Raw genomic sequence first — 20,000 nt, 5'->3', positions numbered from 1 at the left:
AGTTGAATGCAATCGTAGGATAGAAAACCTGAAATAGGGAGGGTCATTGTAGGATAACACAAGCACTACTAGGGCTCAGGGTAGGATAGAAAAGAGGCACTACCAGGGGCCCTGGTAGGATAGAAAACAAGCAGTACGACTAGGGGCCCTGGTAGGATATAAAACAAGCAGTAATTCGGGGTCATGGTAGGATATAAAACAAGCAGTACTCTGTGTCCCCAGCACACATATCCTTATTAACTCAACAATAAGGATATACCGTAGCTACCCTAGTGTTATATGAAATATGGTACAGTAGCTCATACTGTAACTGGGGTTTTAAAGCGACACGAACATCATTTTGACTGTATTATGTTCCTTACCTCTTCAAATTGGTAATTTTTGATAGATTCAATTCCGAGAAGTGACAGCCCTAGTGTGTTCAGTAAGTGCTTGTTATGTTCAGTACGAGGTGAGTACCGAGTAGTGTAAATGCTATGCATGTTCACAAGGAGTGTTATGTGTGAGAGCTATCATGTATGTTCAGTGTTATGTGATTAAATGTATGAGTGTTCAGAATGTTCACAATGAGTGTTCAATAATACAAGAGGCACTTGGTATGTCCCAGAGACATACAGTATAGCATACAGTATAGCCTCCACAGGCAGCCATGTTATGTATGGAGGACCAGTGGTCCTATAGAACAGCTGCTGTTTATGTGGTCACCATGGCAATGGACTAACTCTGCCTATATGGCTCTGGTCATATTTGAAATGCATCAGGGAAACATAGGCTATAATCCCTTATTCCAAAGCAAGCAAGCAAATATAATTATGTTTTTTAAATCTTTCATAATTCCGTTGATCCTATACAATGTATGGCTTAACAAATTAAACTAAAGCCTGCATCCATATAAGGCTTCTGATGCATTTTGTTATTGTTTCATTGCATAATAATCCTTTTAAAAAAAACAGTTATGATCAGTATAATGCAAATGAAGACGAGGAGGAGGGTTAATTGTTATTGTTAAAGGATGGGAGAATCATAGAGCATTTAGAGGGTTTGGGAAGGGGTGGCTCTACATGTTGCAGGGCTGCTGTGTCATTGGCCCTACTGGGTCGGAGGGTTGGACATGGGGAGATCAAAGAAATCAAAGAAAATAATCCTGAAGCTGCTCTGTCAGCCAGCCAATCAGGAGATGGCATTAGTCTCTGGATTTTTTTTTCGTCCAACCAAAAATGGAGTGGTCCAAAAGGACACAGGAAGGGCAAGTCCTTACATCTCAGCTGGCCAATCAACAAACGTCTTTCCATCTTCAAATGAGCCTTCTTGAGCAAGCCAATGAGAGAGATGGCTTTAATGCTGGCCAATTAGAGATCAAGCCCTCCCGCTAAGGACCGCTTCCTGAGGCGGCTCCCAATCAGGACCTGTGTCAGTCTCTGTGGGCTGGGCTCTAACCACGGCCCAGGGGCTTCGCCGGATCGCCAGGCCGACTCAGCGCTCCTCCAATCAGAATTCTCCCTGCATTGTGAGGCCGCCTGCCAAGTGGCCATGCTGGCCGCTGACTGGCTGATCTCTGACTCGCTGTCAGACGGGTGGTGTTGTTCGCCCAGTGGCATGAGGAAGGAGAACGCAACATTCTGACTGGACGAGAAGGGAGAGGTCCCAGAATTCTTTGCGGGGTGCGTGACTTTTGTCTCTTCTGCCTCGTCTCTTCTCCTCTCTCCTCCCCCCTCCTCTCCACTGTTTCTCCATTCCTGTGTTTCTCCACCTTCTCCCTCCTCTCTCTCCATGTCCCTCTTCCTCTCTCTCCCTCTGCTCCTCTTCTGCCTCTCCCTCCCTCCCCCCGCCTCCGCCTCCTCCTCCTCACTCCCTCCGTCCTCCATGGGCTCCATGTGTCTCCTCCCCAGTCTCTGGCTGTCCCGCGCCTCCTCCTCCACCTGGTCTAGATCCAGATCGGGGGCCGTCACCCTCCTTCCTCCTCCTCTGTTCCTCTGCCTCCCTCCTTCTACTCCTCCTTCGCTCCTCTGCTCTCCCACCATGCTGATGACGGAGGCGGTTGTCATGGTTACTGGATCCACACCATGCTCCTGCGGAGGGATGGGTGATGACCCCCCCTCAGGGTCTGAGAGAGGAAAGAGGAGTCATGTTACCGTGGTTACAGTAAAACACATGATGTTAATGTGGCTGTGCAGAAATAAACATAGTGTTGCTATTGTTTATGACGTGTGCAGTCATGAAAAACAATGTTATGGCAATGAACAACATAGTCATGAACTTCCTTTTGTGATTTTACTCATGCGATGAAATGACCATGAGATTCTATATTTAACAAGTTGCTGTATATAAAATAAATTACAAATATAAATAGTTATCTATTGTTGTATAATTAGATCTTTGATTCAGATGTATTCTGGGTAAATACAGTTAAATACCGGGGGGGGGGGGGGGGGGGGGGCGTATTACAGGTACAGACACAGCTGTTTAAGACTAGCCTGATAATGCTCGTGAAGCTTATTGGGTGGGGTCTATGGCTTTAACCCGTTTAGACAGCATGCACGTCTCTGTGTACTTTTGTAGTCTTTTTCAGTACTTTATCTGGATTCCAGGTTCAATTCTGTGAAGTTTCTCAGAAAGACCTAAAGGTTTTATAGGGTGTCATTCATAAAACTGCCGTACCCCCCCCCCCCTGATGTTTTAAATAGCCATCATAGATCCATAACGATAAAATATGTGACACACACAGAAAGGATTGACTTTCTTGATGTAACAATCTTCAAGGGCCCAAACTTTAACACAAATGGGAAACTAGACTTAAAAGTATTCTTTAAAGAAACAGACACTCACGCCCTATTACACAAAACGTCATTCCACCCGACACACTCCTACACAGGAATAGTCAAATCACAACTACTAAGATTCCATAGGATTTGCACGCAAAGAAGTGATTTCAAAATAGCTTGTAAAACTCTATTTAATGCCCTCAGACTAAGAGGATACACTAGGACCTTCCTCCGGAAAGCCCAAAAAACCTTCTTAGAAATAAAAGTGCGAGATACAGGCCCCAAATTGGCCTTGATAACCAGTTATTCAACACAGAGCACACTAGCCAACAACAGAATAAAAAGGAATTTTGAGAACCGAACAGACGATCTTCTAAAAGATTATAAAATTATATCGGCCTACAGAAAAAATAAAAACCTTAAAGATTATCTAGTACACAGCAAGCTAAAAGAAATCAACACACTAGCACGCCAGGGACCAGAATACTTCAAACCCAAACAATTAGTAAAAAATAGAACCACAAAACGCGTCTTGGAGATTAAACAACAAATAACAGCCAGAACCAGCAACTGCATTTATTTAATCACATGTGAAAAATGTGGTTTACAATATGTCGGAGAGACAGGTAAAACAATAGGTACTAGGCTGGGACGACACAGATACAATATTAACAATGCCAAAAAGACAACCACAAGATTGGTGCAACATTTTATGGCGCACGGCATTGGAGCTCTAAAATGCGCTGGACTTCAACACAATCCTAACTGGACAGTAGGACAAAGACGTTTTAATGAAAAACAGTGGATTAAGAACCTCAACACGGATTTTCCTCGAGGCTTAAACATGCCTAAAATTAGATCTTGAACACTAAAAAACTTAAACTCAGGATTAAACTGGAGAAATCTAAAAGTGATTGAATCAGACTTCCTTCGGATACATGGCGAATGCATTTATTCCTTGCATTGTGCCTACACATGTCGCGACCTGCGGTCGCGACATGTGTAGGCACAGTGCACTGAAATCTTTTAATTCCCCCCTGAGCTAGTACCTGGAAACCGGAGATAAGTCTTTTATAATTATTACTGATTCTCCATTAGAGACATTTGGTCTCTACTAAAACCAAACCACAACTGAAAAAAATCCAGAACAATAGAACACACACCCATTGATTCTGATTGGACAGAGTGAAACAATGGCTAAGTAAGCCACACCTATCAAACAAAGCTGATTGGCCAAAGACTATCAGTCACGCCCACCATTAGGAACACATATAAACCAGGGTTTCAGCACAACTAATCATTCTTCTAACAGAATCAATCCTGCCTGAAGAAGGACAATACCAGTCCGAAATAGCTATAGCATGCATCAGAAGAACCAATGGAGAGACCACCGCAGAACCACGGAAGTTACATGGCCTGAGGACGGGCCACACCGACGAGACCCTCCACCGGGACGATGGGCTGGAAACCAGCCATATCACCAGGAGAGAATCAACACCATACCGCCGGAAGACAGGCGAGAATTCCACCCTAGACTGGAGGAGCCCTGGTTGAAGAACAGACCCAGACAGAGATCTCCCCACCAGTCACAGGGAATTCCACACAACCAACGGCCTGACCACAGACCACAGGTCCTCCGGAGACAGAACCAACCTTGGGTGAACAAGAGACAGCAAAACCAGCAGTCAATACCTCACCCAAGAGCCGGAGAGAGACCTCAACACCAGACCCGATCGGGTCCCGTAAGATACAACACACATACCTACACACACACACACCACACAGAAAGAGGTGACTTCTTAAAAGCCATCAGAACCATGAACAAATTGATCATAAGTACACATCATCTGCAGAATGTAAATTCTTCTAGCAGACCACCAGCGAGTATAGCAAGGAAAACCCTTGAACTCATAAATTTGATAAAACCAGCTCTACCAACGGCTAAAACCACCCTATTACTCGAAGGGATATCCAGACAATGGTGTCACACAACCATCTTAGCCTTAGAAGAACACTACACCACAGTCTTAAACACAACCAAACAAGAGTTAACAGATAACTTAACAGAGGACGAGGAGAAAAAAGCCTTTACCATAGCAATCAGATGGGCTAGAAAAAACTTAGGGAAAAGACTAACACATTTGGAGATAAACAAAGCTCAACTGATGATCACACAGCTCAGATCAAATAGAACTGTCATTTCTACCCCTCCCCCTCCTACTACTGTCTCTCTGCCTATTCCCACTTTACCCCCACCCCTCCCTCCTCCTCCTTCCTCTGATCCTGATATACCTATATCCACTCCCCATCGTTCTCCAAAACCCCCCCCCCCCTTGTGTATCCACTGCCCCCCTCTCCCCACCCTCTCTGACCTCGACCCCCCCCATGTTCCCCACCATACTTATTTCCAAGACAATACTACCAACCATAGTACAGGTCCCCCCTAGAACGGATCTATCGGAAGTAGAGTTCCCCTCCCTGACCCTACCACCACAGAAGAGCCCACCACAGAGGCAAACACGAAGTAGGAGAGCCAATCCAAATGGCACGCCAAAACCCCAGAGGACTGACCACAACAGGACGGAACCAACAAAGAAGAAGACTACACAGGACCGGACCCAGGACACAGAAGCAGCCCCTAGGAGGACCAGGACAGACCCAGGAGAGAACCGAGAAAAGGAATCAGATGAACCAGAAATAGACGAGCCAAGGACCCCAGGGGAAGTCTACAAACACATCAACACCGGGAAGAAGAACCAACGTTGGAGACTATTCCCAAAGAAAAGCATCCTCATCATAGGAGACTCAAACATGAGCCAACTTCCATCTCTGACACGACCAGATCTGCAAGTGGATTGCTACCCAGGAATGGGCTTCCAACATACGAAGGCCCTACTAGAGAGGATACCGAGCAACACCACTGTAGCCTATTGCATCCTGTCGGTTGGGATAAACGAGAGAGGCCACGCTCCAAAACAAGCGCAGAGGGCATTGAGAGAGGCCATCGCAGCAGCACAGAACGCCTTCCCAACTGCAAGTATCCATGTCCCTTTAGTCAACTACTCAACTAATTTCTCAATAAAGGATAAGGATAACATGAGAGAGCTAAATCGCAATATTTTTACCTATAATTACCTCCCTAAATTGGATGACAGGGAGTTTAAAGTGGTTCCTGATAACGTACATTGGACAACAGAGACAGGCAAAGCAATGCTTGTAAATTGGCTTACTAGTTTAAACTTATAGACCCCATAAACCCAGAAAGGAGGGGGGGCAAGTCAAACATAATTAATCTGTCCCATTACTTCCAGCCAGATCAACACCAGACCGAACTGCTGGAAAAGGGACTTTCCTTTGTCCCGACACTGGATATCTATAAACAACAAACCAACAGGTTAAAGAAAGACCTTTCTCAGTATCACCGCAGATTGAAACTAGCTACACACTTTGGAATGGACCAAGGAACGGAGATACTGCCTTTTCGACCAAAATCAAGCTGGGAACCGTCTGAGAATTTAATCCCAAGCAGTCTTAAACGACTGATGCAGAAGGACATGAATACGGTAACACGCATACCAGGACACATTAAGGAAAAAGATAATCTCACAATAGAACAAACCAGGGCACTTAGGGAACTAATCAACAACAAACAAATCATTATCAAACCAGCAGACAAAGGCTCCTGCATAGTAATTATGGATCGACACCAATACCTTTTAGAAGGTGAGAGACAGCTCAACAATCAGGACCATTATAGGCAATTAGACCAACCCATTTACATGCAGACAGCTACGAAGGCCATAGCCATCATAAACAGTCTTAAGGACAAAAGGCACATAAACGCCAAACAACACCAATACTTAATAGGACAGGATAGCCCACGGGCTAGGATATTTTATCTTTTACCAAAAATACACAAAAGCCCGGATTCATGGACAATACCATATGAAATTCCACCCGGGAGACCAATTGTGTCGGACTGTGGCAGCGAGACGTATCAGACAGCAGAGTTTATTGAATATTTCCTGAACCCACTGTCGATAAAACACCCCAGTTTTATAAAAGACACTTACGATTTTGTGGACAAAATTAAAGCTATTAAAGTAGGAAAGGAGGCCCTTCTATTTTCAATAGATATAGACAGCCTCTACACAAACATTGAAACAGAATCAGGACTCCAAGCAGTCAGGGAAGTCTTTAGTAAATACCCAGACACAAGTCGACCAGAGGAGGAAATACTCCAATTACTAGACTTAAATCTAACCCAGAATGATTTTTCCTTTAACAACAAATTCTATTTACAAATCAAAGGCACGGCCATGGGAAAGAGATTTGCACCATCTTATGCAAACATTTACATGAGCATATGGGAACAGACCGCACTAGAAAAATGCAGACTTAAACCGACACATTACTATAGATTTCTAGATGATATATTTGGAATATGGGAACATAGCCAAGAAGAATTCCAGGAATTTATTGATGTTTTAAATAGCCATCATAGATCCATAACGATAAAATATGTGACACACACAGAAAGGATTGACTTTCTTGATGTAACAATCTTCAAGGGCCCAAACTTTAACACAAATGGGAAACTAGACTTAAAAGTATTCTTTAAAGAAACAGACACTCACGCCCTATTACACAAAACGTCATTCCACCCGACACACTCCTACACAGGAATAGTCAAATCACAACTACTAAGATTCCATAGGATTTGCACGCAAAGAAGTGATTTCAAAATAGCTTGTAAAACTCTATTTAATGCCCTCAGACTAAGAGGATACACTAGGACCTTCCTCCGGAAAGCCCAAAAAACCTTCTTAGAAATAAAAGTGCGAGATACAGGCCCCAAATTGGCCTTGATAACCAGTTATTCAACACAGAGCACACTAGCCAACAACAGAATAAAAAGGAATTTTGAGAACCGAACAGACGATCTTCTAAAAGATTATAAAATTATATCGGCCTACAGAAAAAATAAAAACCTTAAAGATTATCTAGTACACAGCAAGCTAAAAGAAATCAACACACTAGCACGCCAGGGACCAGAATACTTCAAACCCAAACAATTAGTAAAAAATAGAACCACAAAACGCGTCTTGGAGATTAAACAACAAATAACAGCCAGAACCAGCAACTGCATTTATTTAATCACATGTGAAAAATGTGGTTTACAATATGTCGGAGAGACAGGTAAAACAATAGGTACTAGGCTGGGACGACACAGATACAATATTAACAATGCCAAAAAGACAACCACAAGATTGGTGCAACATTTTATGGCGCACGGCATTGGAGCTCTAAAATGCGCTGGACTTCAACACAATCCTAACTGGACAGTAGGACAAAGACGTTTTAATGAAAAACAGTGGATTAAGAACCTCAACACGGATTTTCCTCGAGGCTTAAACATGCCTAAAATTAGATCTTGAACACTAAAAAACTTAAACTCAGGATTAAACTGGAGAAATCTAAAAGTGATTGAATCAGACTTCCTTCGGATACATGGCGAATGCATTTATTCCTTGCATTGTGCCTACACATGTCGCGACCTGCGGTCGCGACATGTGTAGGCACAGTGCACTGAAATCTTTTAATTCCCCCCCCCTTCCTATTCTCTGTAAACCAGAGACGTTAAACACTTGTCGGTCTTGGGAGTAAGAATGTGTTGTTTGGGGCCGAGTAGGTTCTAGTGCCCAGACAGACATAGGCTACCAGGTTCCGACCGCTCTGAGGTCTGAGTAGGTTTTGCTCTGTACTGGAGACTGTTATGTCCACATCTGTGGAGAGTAAAGTTTCTATTGTATTGTAGTCTATCATATGATTACCATGTGACTTGACGGATGACGGCTACAATCCTGTTAGCTGCTATAGCGGTGATCAGTGGAAACGCAGGATGGAGGGATGAGAATGGAAAGAAAGAAAGAAAGGAAATTAAGACGATAGATGGAGAAAAAAAAATGAAAAGGCGTAAAGGAGGAGGGGTCACCAACCGTGTGGACTCTGTCCGTCCAATCACATAGAAGCATGGCTCCCCCTGCTTAGAGTTGGTCATACATAGAGACAGACTGGACAATTCAACTAGACAGAGAGAGAGAGAGACAGAGAGAGACAGACAGACAGACAGACAGACAGACAGACAGACAGACAGACAGACAGACAGACAGACAGACAGACAGACAGACACAATAAAGGACAGTGGATAGACGAGTATCGGAGGAGAGGAAAGTGATAAAAGATGCAGAGAGAGAACATTAAAGAAAAGAAGAAGAGAAAGAAAGTTCAAGTGAAATAAAATATTCTGGTAAGAAATAAACTAAAGGAACACTTTGAGTCAATGTATAGTCGCACGGACATCAAAATCTACAGCCAATCTCCCTCTGCCACTAGAGGCCACCAGTGGCAACTTCAACGACTACTCAGGCTTTGCAGTGGATTCTGGATATTGTAGGATCAGAGAGCAAAGTGCCATCTTTTGAATGATTGAATGGATCAGAAATTGATTATTTTGTCAGCCTGTATTCCATAATCTAATCAAACTATTTTGCATTGATCGACACAGTGAAAGTCACAAATTGACAAACACTTATACGTGAATTTGCACACGCGGGAAATTTGTCTTTGTCTTTAGCAGAAGCAATTCATCAATAGAAGCAATAAAATCAGTAATATCATTATTGTTTTTATACCTAAATTGTTAGCTGTGTAGTACAGTAAGTGTCATAATGAACATTGAGGTGCTTATTATTGACAAATAAACCCCTTTAGGATGTGTGATCTTATTTCTCAATAATGACTACACTGCTGTTAATTTGCCTATATACATACAGTACAGTATACTATTTAACAGTATAGTATTATTATTTAGTACAGTAAAAATATATATTGTACCATAATCAGGAACATATCCATTTCCTTTCTTGAGGACCAGATGGATTCGATGTCCCCCTCTCCTGATCTGTTCTACGGCCTGAGAGTGAGTCATTCCTGATGTACTGTCTCCATTTATCTCCACCAGCTGGTCACTAACCTGAAAGAAAATAGAAAACCAAAGAACAGAATGATCTTCATTCATAGAATATAGCTGAAGCTGGGAATGTGAACATCGACTTTAGAATGAGTATACAAATATGTATCTACTCATCATAATCTATCTAAAAGATATTGTAGTTAGGCCCTGTTGGACACTTTGTGGTGTGTGTGTGTGCGTGCGTGCGTGCGTGTGTACCTGTATCTTGTGGCTGCGTTGGGCTGGTCCTCCCTCCATCAGACCCAGAACATACAGACCCATGTTGTACTCACTGCCCCCTCGCAGGGAGAAGCCAAAGCCTGTTGGACCTCTCTCCAAATCTACACGGTAGAACCTGGATTCCTATCAGAGAGACAGACAGAGCACAGATGGATTTGTTGGCGTCTATACTATTTGGTATGTACAGTAGTTTGTCATTATGAAGAAAAGTATACTACTACGTGATCTTCTCCAACTTCCAACTCGTAAGGAAACAAAACACCACGCAGCGTGTATTCATATTCATACAAAACTAGCTGCAGCAGCAATATGACCACACAAAGTATAGATACATACAGTAGCAGTAGAATGTACTGCACATTCTACTGGGTGTTTTGAAACAATATTTGATGTGTCCATCCTGTAGAGTAGAATTACTTTTGATACTGTACTGTGTACTGTATTATGTGCTAGTTACTAGTTAGTAACTTTGCATATATTACATCTACTTGCTATATGTGTGTGTAGGCCTATTGTTTGTAGGTACAATGCTTGTGTAGTGTGTATTTGCTAATAGGTAGTGAATGTAGTCCTGTTCATAGGAAACTATACATGTACAGTACATTATTATCATTCAGTGATAAGTGAATTAATTCTGACCTTTGTCCTCTGACTTCTGGTAGCTTTCCTCAACCTGCCATCGACATCTAACTCTGCTGCTTCTGATTGGCTGGAAGGGTCTGGAGGGTGAAAGACAGAAGAGTTAAGGAAACACTTATATTTATTCAAAAATAATTGTGAAATAATCAGTATATATACTCAGAAGTGTGTGTGTGTGTGTGTGTGTGTGTGTGTGTGTGTGTGTGTGTGTGTGTGTGTGTGTGTGTGTGGGGGGGGTGTGTGTGTGTGTGTGTGTGTGTGTTTGTGCGTGCGTGATACCCACTTGCGTCTTTGTTTCTGGGTGTGATTGTGAGCCTCAGAGAGTTCCCCGCTCTCCTCAGTATGTGCGTGAGTTCTCGGTGTGGCAGCGACACCACCGACCTCCCCTCCACGGCCTGCAGCGTGTCTCCTGGTTGGATGAGACCGCTGCGGGAGGCGGGGCTCCCGCGACGGACCGTCACAAAACGATGGGACAGCAAGGAGGAGGCTAAGAGAGGACAGCGATGAGTGTTAAATGTACTGGAGTATTTATTGTACATTCAGATGTATTGTTAGTGATTAAAACTGAAAAAGCGGCCTGGGCCGTGGGCTCAGCGGTCCAGGCACCTTGGCTGGTAGTCTAGTCTGGCAGTGTGCTGCGGCTTCGACTCCCGATCCCGACGGCCTTTACTGCATGTCACCCTTAGAGCAGGTGTTCCCAAACTTTTTTGGACCAGGTACCCCTTTTGGGGTAGATATTTTTCCAGGTACCCCCTCATCCTCGCAACACGGATAACAATATATTTACAACCACAAGCAGTGTTTCCTGCAGGAAAAAGCTTTGGCATGGTGCTGGGCACAGGCCGCAATTTTGATTAATTAATTAATTTGATTCATTAATTAATAAGATTAATACATTAAGATTAATTTGTCTAAATGTAGACGTCTAAATGTGTACGTCTTCTCTTATGGGGGTCCCTGGCATATCTTTTCAAATGGGGGTCGACAGGCTAAGTAGTGTCAATTTGGGGGTCCTTGACATGAAAAAGTTTGGGAACCACTGCTTTAAACACTTTAGCACTTTATGAACATGAACAAAATAGATGGGTCCCCCCTGGAACTCCCTCAGGTACCCCTGGGGGTCCCCGGACCCCACTTTGGGAACCACTGCCTTAGAGTATACTGTATATGAATAGAGAAGGCACCCAGAGGAAACCCTGAGGCGAAATGGACATAGTGGCCGAATGAAGGTATTGCAGCCTGGCCCCAAACACATGAACGCGCTGGTCCGTTGACTATCATTGTGCACGTTCACGACGGCAGCACGCTCGTTCGCGTTCGTGCACGTTCAACGGCAGCGCGTTCATGTGTTTGGGGCCAATCCATCCCAGAATGCTCTCTGTTCCTACCCGGAAGGAGGAGTGAAATCGCCTCATGCGCTTTTGAGCAACTTAATGCAAGTGGATGGAAGGAGAACTCGGGTGCCCTCTCTATTCATATATACTCTATGATGTCACCCCCCCATCTCTCTCCCCATTTCCTGTCAGCCTACTGTCTGTCCCTCCATAAAAAGTATAAAATAAAGGTAAAAGCCACAAAATAAATAAAACATTTAAAAAACTGGGAAAAGCATCTACGTAATTTTAGAATTTAGCTATATTTATTCAAACATAGCAGATATACTGTATGAGCTTGTAGATCTGCTGTTCTGGAAACATGTGAACAATTGTGTAAATCTTGTAAAAATGTACTCAAATCATTGCTAAATCGATGAATATATAAAAAATATTTTGAGATGGGGTCCGCATGGCTATATAATTGGAGGGTCCTTGACATGAAAATGTTGGCGCACCACTGCAAGTTACGTTTTCAGAAAACTGTTCTACACATTTTGTAGATCCTCAGGGCTAATTTAAGTCTCTTGCTCAGGAGCTTGAAAAACAAATATCATTTTTCATTAGGCCATAGTTTTGCTCTTGCACATGAAAATATATCACTTCATGTCATACAGCAGGGGTAACCAACCAGGGGTTTGCGAGCTACCAGTAGCTCGCGGGAACCTTTCAAGTCGATCCCGAAGTGTCAGACCCATTGGAATGCAAATGCTTGCCTTTCAGGCTGCCTTTATATCCTACTCGTCTCTTTGAAAACGCTTCTGATTGTGATTGTGGGTGGGGGGGCGGACGGACGACGGGGACCAAACGGCGGTGAAAAGTTGACTTCACTGACTGATTTATAAACGGCTTTGAGTCAGTGTTACTTCCATGTTGCGTAGCACTGTCCAATCTTTGGTATCTTTGGCAGCAGCAGCTGTAGGCTATTTTGTCACGATCGCGTTAATGAAACCAAACGCTACACGCGGTGCCAGTACAGGATTATTATTTCATGTGAAATGTCAAAATGAAAAGATGATGATGATGATGTGGTTGGCACACAGCGCAGCAGCACCGCAGCACAGCGGCCCGAGAACACAATAAGAAATATATTATTATCCTCCTCCTCCTCCAACAACTCGATAACGTTCTCATTTTAGTTTGTTACTCATTTTCTGAGCCATGCAAACCAGCACTGACCGGAGACGGAGAGGTTCATGTGCCCTGCGCGTAAAGCTTAGCCAGAAACAGGACAGTCATTGCGTCAGCATGGATGTAGCCTCGGAAACCCAGACGTTATATTTCCAGCACAGAGGTGAGGGGGGTATCGTTTGGGGGTAACGTTTGCGGCTTCTATCTGTTACTTCTCTGACACAGCGCAGTTCAAACAGACTTCAGCCAGTCAATATGGGACACCGCGCGCTGAGAGCCACATACACAGCTGCATTTGGTTTTTAATTAAGGGCGCGTTCTGAATAGACCAGTCTGCAATGCAAACTAATAGGCGAGTGCACTCCGGTGCATATGCAAAGGGAAAGAATGACTTCTGTCCGTGACAATAATCAATGCTACAGTTTGAATTCTGTACACACGCACACATAGAGCAAAGAATATGATAAATATGAAATATGAAAACTTGTTGAAGTACAACGCATGAGTCAAGTAGCTGCTTTTGTATCAAACCCTTTCCTTTTTACTGAGCCTACTGTCATTGAACTGCTGTCCGATAAAATGCAGGATGTGTTTGCATTAACTTCAGATATTGAAATGGAGATTATTGGATTAGTAAGTGACTGTCACCTGCAGGTCAGAGCTAAAGAGAAGGAATTTTGGTCTCTTGTGAGCAGAGAAGTATCCGCTGATTGTGTCGTGTGCACTCAAGCTGCATGCCTACTTTGGTTCCACGTACTTATGTGAAATGGCCTTTTCACAAATGAAAATAATAAAATCCAAGTTTAGAACTCGTATGACTGACTCACATCTTAATGACACCCTCAGACTGGCAATCACCAAATATGAACCAGATTTCAAAACGCTTGCAGATAAAGTGCAGTCACAGCAGTCTCATTAAAGGTGGGCTGACCCTGAGAGTATGTCACCATATCTGTGCAAATATATATGGTCATGTTATGCCTATGTCATTTGAACATCTGCCAATGTGAATATTCATTGAAATGAGAAACAAAATATTTCTAATAATAATTATTTCTAATTTGTCTTAATATTATTTGACATTGATAATATAACTTACTATAAGTATTTATTCTAATTTAAGCTTTAGTCTTTGTGTGGATGTGTGCACATGCATTGAGCCTGTCAGAAATAGCAAAAAAACACGTTTTAGTGGTAGATCTTGGCTTACAATTGGGAATAAAATGGGCTCTTGGGCTTGAAAAGGTTGGTTACCACTGTCATACAGTATACGACCCGTATGAAAAACCTCAAAGCTCAAATAGCCTTCTATGTTTTTCGGAGTAAGTGTTTCTGACCTTTTTGCCCGTTACTTGGATTATTGCCTCCTCCCTCCCTGGGATGTGCCTGATAGGACTTCTTCATGGTTTTGACTGCCTGCCTGCCTCTGACAGTATGTTGTAAGCTGTTGCACACCTGCCAACACTCCCGATTAGAGCACGACTCTCCCTCTTTTTAACCCCTTTCAACCGATGTACTCCAGATTTGTAGTTTTCTCCCGTTAATCTCACGGTGCAAGCTCACAAACTCAATCTCACGGCTCAATAGCCGATCTACAAACTCACAATGTGTCGCCATGCGTTGCAAGCTCATAGATCTGCTATTTTAAAATGAGTTTTATACATTTGAAACCTATGAAATGGGACATTCTGCATAATGGGTACTTTTACATTTGGTACTTTAAGTATATTTTTATGACAATACTCACTCAAGTAAATGTATATTTATACAGTTTTGCTACTTTTATTTACCGTACAGTACGTAAAAAATGTGTGCATGCATGCACACGCGTGTGTACAGACTGCACACAGACACAACTGACCTACTCTTTCACAATGTTTGCAATACATTTTTGGAGAGCGATTATTGTGGGAGTATTGTATGTTTGTTGCACTGCAAAGTTAAAGTCAATATTAGTACAACCTCAAAGACAAAGTTTCAGAGCAAAGTGCATGTGTTCTCTCTCCTCTCAACTCCTCTCTCTTTCACATTTCCTTTTCCCAGGGATTGTGAATTTCTAATGTTGTAAATATGAGTCATTTCAGAGGGGGCACATGTTGTTCCGCAAGAACATTTCACACCAACACCAACACCAGCACGCACGCACACACTCCCCCAAGTTGTACAAGTTTCTCTGTATCTGAGTGATGTGGATGTAAGACTGAATGTTCAGCGTGAAAGGACAGACAGACAGGAGAGGAAGAGGAAGAGGAAGAGGGAGAGGAGAGGAGAGGAGAGGAGAGGAGAGGAGAGGAGAGGAGAGGAGAGGAGAGGAGAGGAGAGGAGAGGAGAGGAGAGGAGAGGAGAGGAGAGGAGAGGAGAGGAGAGGAGATGGGGGTGGATGATGAGGACAGAGGAGGACATCTTGGTTATGATCCTAATAAGACTGACACATTAAAATGAATATTATTAGAAAAGAGGACAGGAGATGAGGTGATGAGGGACAGAGGAGTGGAGACATGTACAGTACAGTGGGGAGGAGATGATGGAAATGGAATTAATTGTTTATCATAGACACACTTTTTCTTTCACAAGAAATCGACAAGAATAGCAGAAATCATTTCAATTTGGCTAGCAAACTCCCTATCATAAGGTTTGTGTCAACCCTTATCATAGGAAATGAACTCCAGAACAATTTCACAATGTTCAAGATGTACTGTAACAAAATATCTATGTGGTTAAACTTCCTCTGATATGATATTGACTTTACCGCCCCATATCAAAGTTGGCTTATCTTCTTAGTAAGAACATACCGAATAGGTTTACAATGTCCAGTTTTGCATGTTTCCTGAAGATATGCTTAAAACTAAAATGACGTATCTCTTTTTGAGATATAGCCTTCATGCGGTCAACAGCTGCTGCCTTCCACCCTCGACAGCACAGACCTAAATACATGAATACTCACTATAGCCAAAAGGGATTCAGACATGTCTCTTGTGCAGTTCTCAATTAGGCCTGAGTTCCTTCCATAAGGGGCAAGAGACATTGAATTGGACATGTCTCTTGTGCAGTATACTCAATTAGGCCTGACTTCCTTCCATAAGGTCCAAGTCCAATTTGGTCAAAGAATGTGTAGCCTGACAGTAGAGTTGCCCATGGGAAGAAACATCTTGTACACTACAGTATCAATGTCTAGAGCCCGATTCACATTCTATCATACGACGGTGTCGCTTGCTTATGAACCCAGCGATAACATTGTTCAATAACAACTTGATTGTTGTCGTTTCCAACAGACATAGTATAGTACGTTGACAATGTCTGAGGTGGTTTAACTTGGATATAAGAACAGTATACTGATGGTAGTATTATCTCTCTTGAAATCTCCCTTTTAAGAGTTTGTGAATCCAACGGACCAATGAGCATGAACCGTAGGAATGCCTTGTTCTGTCACATGTTTAGCAGAAGAGAGACTTTGTAGCTGTGTGTGTCTAATTTCACAATACAATAAGCCTGAGCTCCTCTGAGCCACGCACGCATGCACGCGCACGCACGCACACACGCACCGCTGGCATGTCATGAAGCACAACATAATTCTGACAATTCTGATATAACTAGAGTGATGACTCAGTGTTTGTCAATCATTTTTGACAGAGAGGACAGACAGAGACGTCCTCAATGGAAAGGATGTGTCAAGACAGAAGTACAACCAGAAAGGTTATTATGATGTTATTACTGGCATTAACTGGTGTATTGCTAGTGGTGGAAAATAACTAAATACATTTACTGTACGATTTAGATTTATTTAATTTTATTTACTTTCTGCAGTATTTTCAATTTTCATTGCTGTTACTTCTCCACTACATCATGATCTCAGAATAAATGATTGTACTTTTATTCCACTATTATTATTCCACTTTCGTTAATCGCTACTTTGTCGATTTGGATTATTATTTCAAAACCAAGGCAGATATACAAGCCCACAAGGTACTTGTAGATCGGCTATTTTCCTAAGATTTTTGATGCATAGATCTGTACTTTAGGTATATTTTGGTGCCGAGACATTTATGCTTTTGCTCAAGTACATTTTCAATACGGGACTACATTGCAGCATTGATACTTTAATACTTAAGTAAAGCATGCGAGTCCACTGGTCTAGAGTGGATACTGGTACTCGTAGGAACATTCCAGAGCCACATTCCAACATGTCTGACTGTACCCATTTCCATGACAACGTTATCATCGTTTTACACCGCACAGATTGGGCCATGAATCTGACAACACCAGGACACAGAGCACGCCGAGCGATAGAAGGAGAGAGAGAGAGAGAGAGATAGAAGAGACAGAGAGAGAGAGGTGAAGTTTTATCTCCGCGGAGACTCCCAGCTGCAGAGTGTCAGCAGTTCAGCTAACGTTCTGTGTTGTGTGTTTGGAGTGAGTCTGTATACAACAATGTGTTTACTTGTATGGATCCGATAGTCAAATCTATTAATGTCTCAGTGCAGTACGTTGACCTGTATGAAGTCATTGTGAACGTCTGTAATACCTGTATATAGTGTACGCACACACGTACATGCACACACGCACGCACACACATGCGCCGCGCGCGTAACACAACTCTACGTACCATAACTATATACATGCAACAGTGAGACAGAGGAAGAGAGCACACTTCCAGACAGTCTGTGAATGTGACATATAAAGTGCACGCACTCACTCATGCACACACACACACACACACACACACACACACACACACACACACACACACACACTCATACGCACACACACACACACACACACACACACACACACACACACACACACACACACAAACAGTGTCACACACACACACACACACACACACACACGGCAGCAGAGAATCAGGTCAGTGGAGTAGAAACGATTTCCCCGGCATTCCCTTCTCTGATAAACTATACATGAGAATAGAACAGCACATAATCAAAGAGTAAGCAGAATAAAACGAAAGAAAGCAGAGTAGTATATTGTACTGTACTGTACTGTACAGCAGACAAAAAGGGAATGGGAAAGAATGAGACAGGTAAGACCACAACCTGCTGAAAACGCATGCATGCACACACACACACACACACACACACACACACACACACACACACACACGACACAGCAGCCCAAAAGGATGGACGGAGGGAGAGAGAAATAGAGACAGAGGTAGTGAGAGTGGTGAGAGTTGAAAGACAAAGACGGGCATACACGCAGGAGAGATAAACAGGTCATATTTACGTTTGGCTTCCCTGGCTGTCCTCAGAGCAGACTGAATCCTATCCAACATGCTGTCTGTCTCTGTCTTGCGGTTTCTGTGGTTTTCTGTTTCTCTCTCGCTCCTTCTCCCGTCTCTGCAACTGTTTCCCTCTCTTTACTCTATTTATCCTTTATGTTTTACACTCTCTCTCTCTCTCTCTCTCTCTCTCTCTCTCTCTCTCTCTCTTTCATCTATCTATCTCTCACTCACTCTCTGACTAAGTCTTTCTTTCTGTCTTACTGGCGTGGTCATGTGAGGTCTGTGGTGGCTCTGAGCGGTCAAACAACACCGAGTAGAAGAGACGGAGAGAGAGGTAGGGGGCGTGGTCAGAAAGAGAGGGAGGGAGGGAAGGAGGGAGGGAGGGGTGAGCGTACAGAGAGAGAGAGAGAGATGGACACACATTCAGAATAGAATCCAAAGGGAAGTATGCGCACATCTCTAAGATTCTACAGGTGCTGAACAAAGACGTACAGGGAAATGGAAGGCAGTCCGCACACTGTTTTACAGCTCTTCGTAGGTAACACATGGACACACATACAACATGATGAAAGAAGACACACATATACACACACATGCATGCATGCACACGCACGCACGCACGCACGCACGCACGCACACACACACAGGTCAGGTCAGTGGAGTAGAAACGATTTCCCCAGCATTCCCTTCTCTGATAAACTACATGAGAATAGAACAGCGTAATCAAAGAGTAAGCAGAATATAACAACACGCACACGCACACGCACACGCACACACACACACAGGACATAGACTAAATTTTCTTGGTGGGCTATAGGAGAATCTTTAACAGGTGAAATATAATTATATGCATGATAATAACACTTACATGCTTCGGCTAATTCCTGAGAGGCGATGACAAATCCAAATCCTTCGCCAGGCCTTCTCCTCAGTTCCACCTCCACCATCTTGTCCCCTCCCCCCGCTCCTCTGCCCTCATTGGCCGTGGCTCCCAGGGTCGGGCCGCCCCCTCTGGCGGTGGGCGGTCCTCCGGCACTCTCCTCCACTCCCAGCCAATCACGAGGCTCCAGGGTGAGCGTTACTGGTACAGAGTCCAGGAAACTGGTACTCTGAACCAGAGCTAGAGGAGAGACTGGTAGGACAGAGCAGAATGCAATACATTAGAGTAGATAAGAGTGCAGCTGGGTAGATGAAGAGCAACACACAGAGGCTCATTAGAGTAGATAGAGTGCAGCTGGGTAGATGCAGAGCAACACACAGAGGCTCATCGCATGCATGAAGCTACATGAAGTGTAACTACCTAATCTCGCTACCAGGAAAGCCTGGTTCACGAGCCCACGACTATCTGTTTTTGTGGAGCCACTTTGTTTTTGTTCCCCAACATGAATGCTGATAGCACTCGCGATACGAGTTGGAATGAAAGATGGATATGAAAAACTTAAGTGTTCCAAGAAGTACTTGAAGAAACAGCAGCTACTGTTGACCGATCAAATTCATCAAAGCACTCATTTAATCTGGTAGAGGAGAAATATTTTAGAGGAGCACATCTTTGGTTTCCGCATATGGTTTCTGCCCGTCTGATGACATGAAGATAGACCGGA

General features: G+C 43.3%; 1 protein-coding gene across 1 annotated transcript in view; it reads right to left on the bottom strand.

Annotated features, from left to right (window-relative positions):
• Positions 1–1,349: 1,349 nt before the first annotated feature.
• Positions 1,350–20,000, bottom strand: part of magixa (MAGI family member, X-linked a) — a gene marked incomplete at both ends in the record, with an annotated part of 39,081 nt that continues 20,430 nt past the window's right edge. Inside the window, 7 exons of the mRNA XM_080762844.1 lie at positions 1,350–1,619; positions 1,830–2,104; positions 9,660–9,798; positions 9,997–10,140; positions 10,657–10,736; positions 10,940–11,143; positions 19,268–19,531. Of these exons, the coding sequence (XP_080618970.1) occupies positions 1,350–1,619; positions 1,830–2,104; positions 9,660–9,798; positions 9,997–10,140; positions 10,657–10,736; positions 10,940–11,143; positions 19,268–19,531 (1,376 nt within the window). The remainder of the gene's footprint in view (positions 1,620–1,829; positions 2,105–9,659; positions 9,799–9,996; positions 10,141–10,656; positions 10,737–10,939; positions 11,144–19,267; positions 19,532–20,000) is intronic.

The sequence above is a fragment of the Protomyctophum bolini genome (genome assembly GCF_963924005.1).
Source record: "Protomyctophum bolini genome assembly, chromosome: 5".
NCBI lineage: Eukaryota > Metazoa > Chordata > Actinopteri > Myctophiformes > Myctophidae > Protomyctophum > Protomyctophum bolini.
Note: the sequence above shows the minus strand (reverse complement) of the source record. Positions and strands in the feature narration are given on the sequence as shown.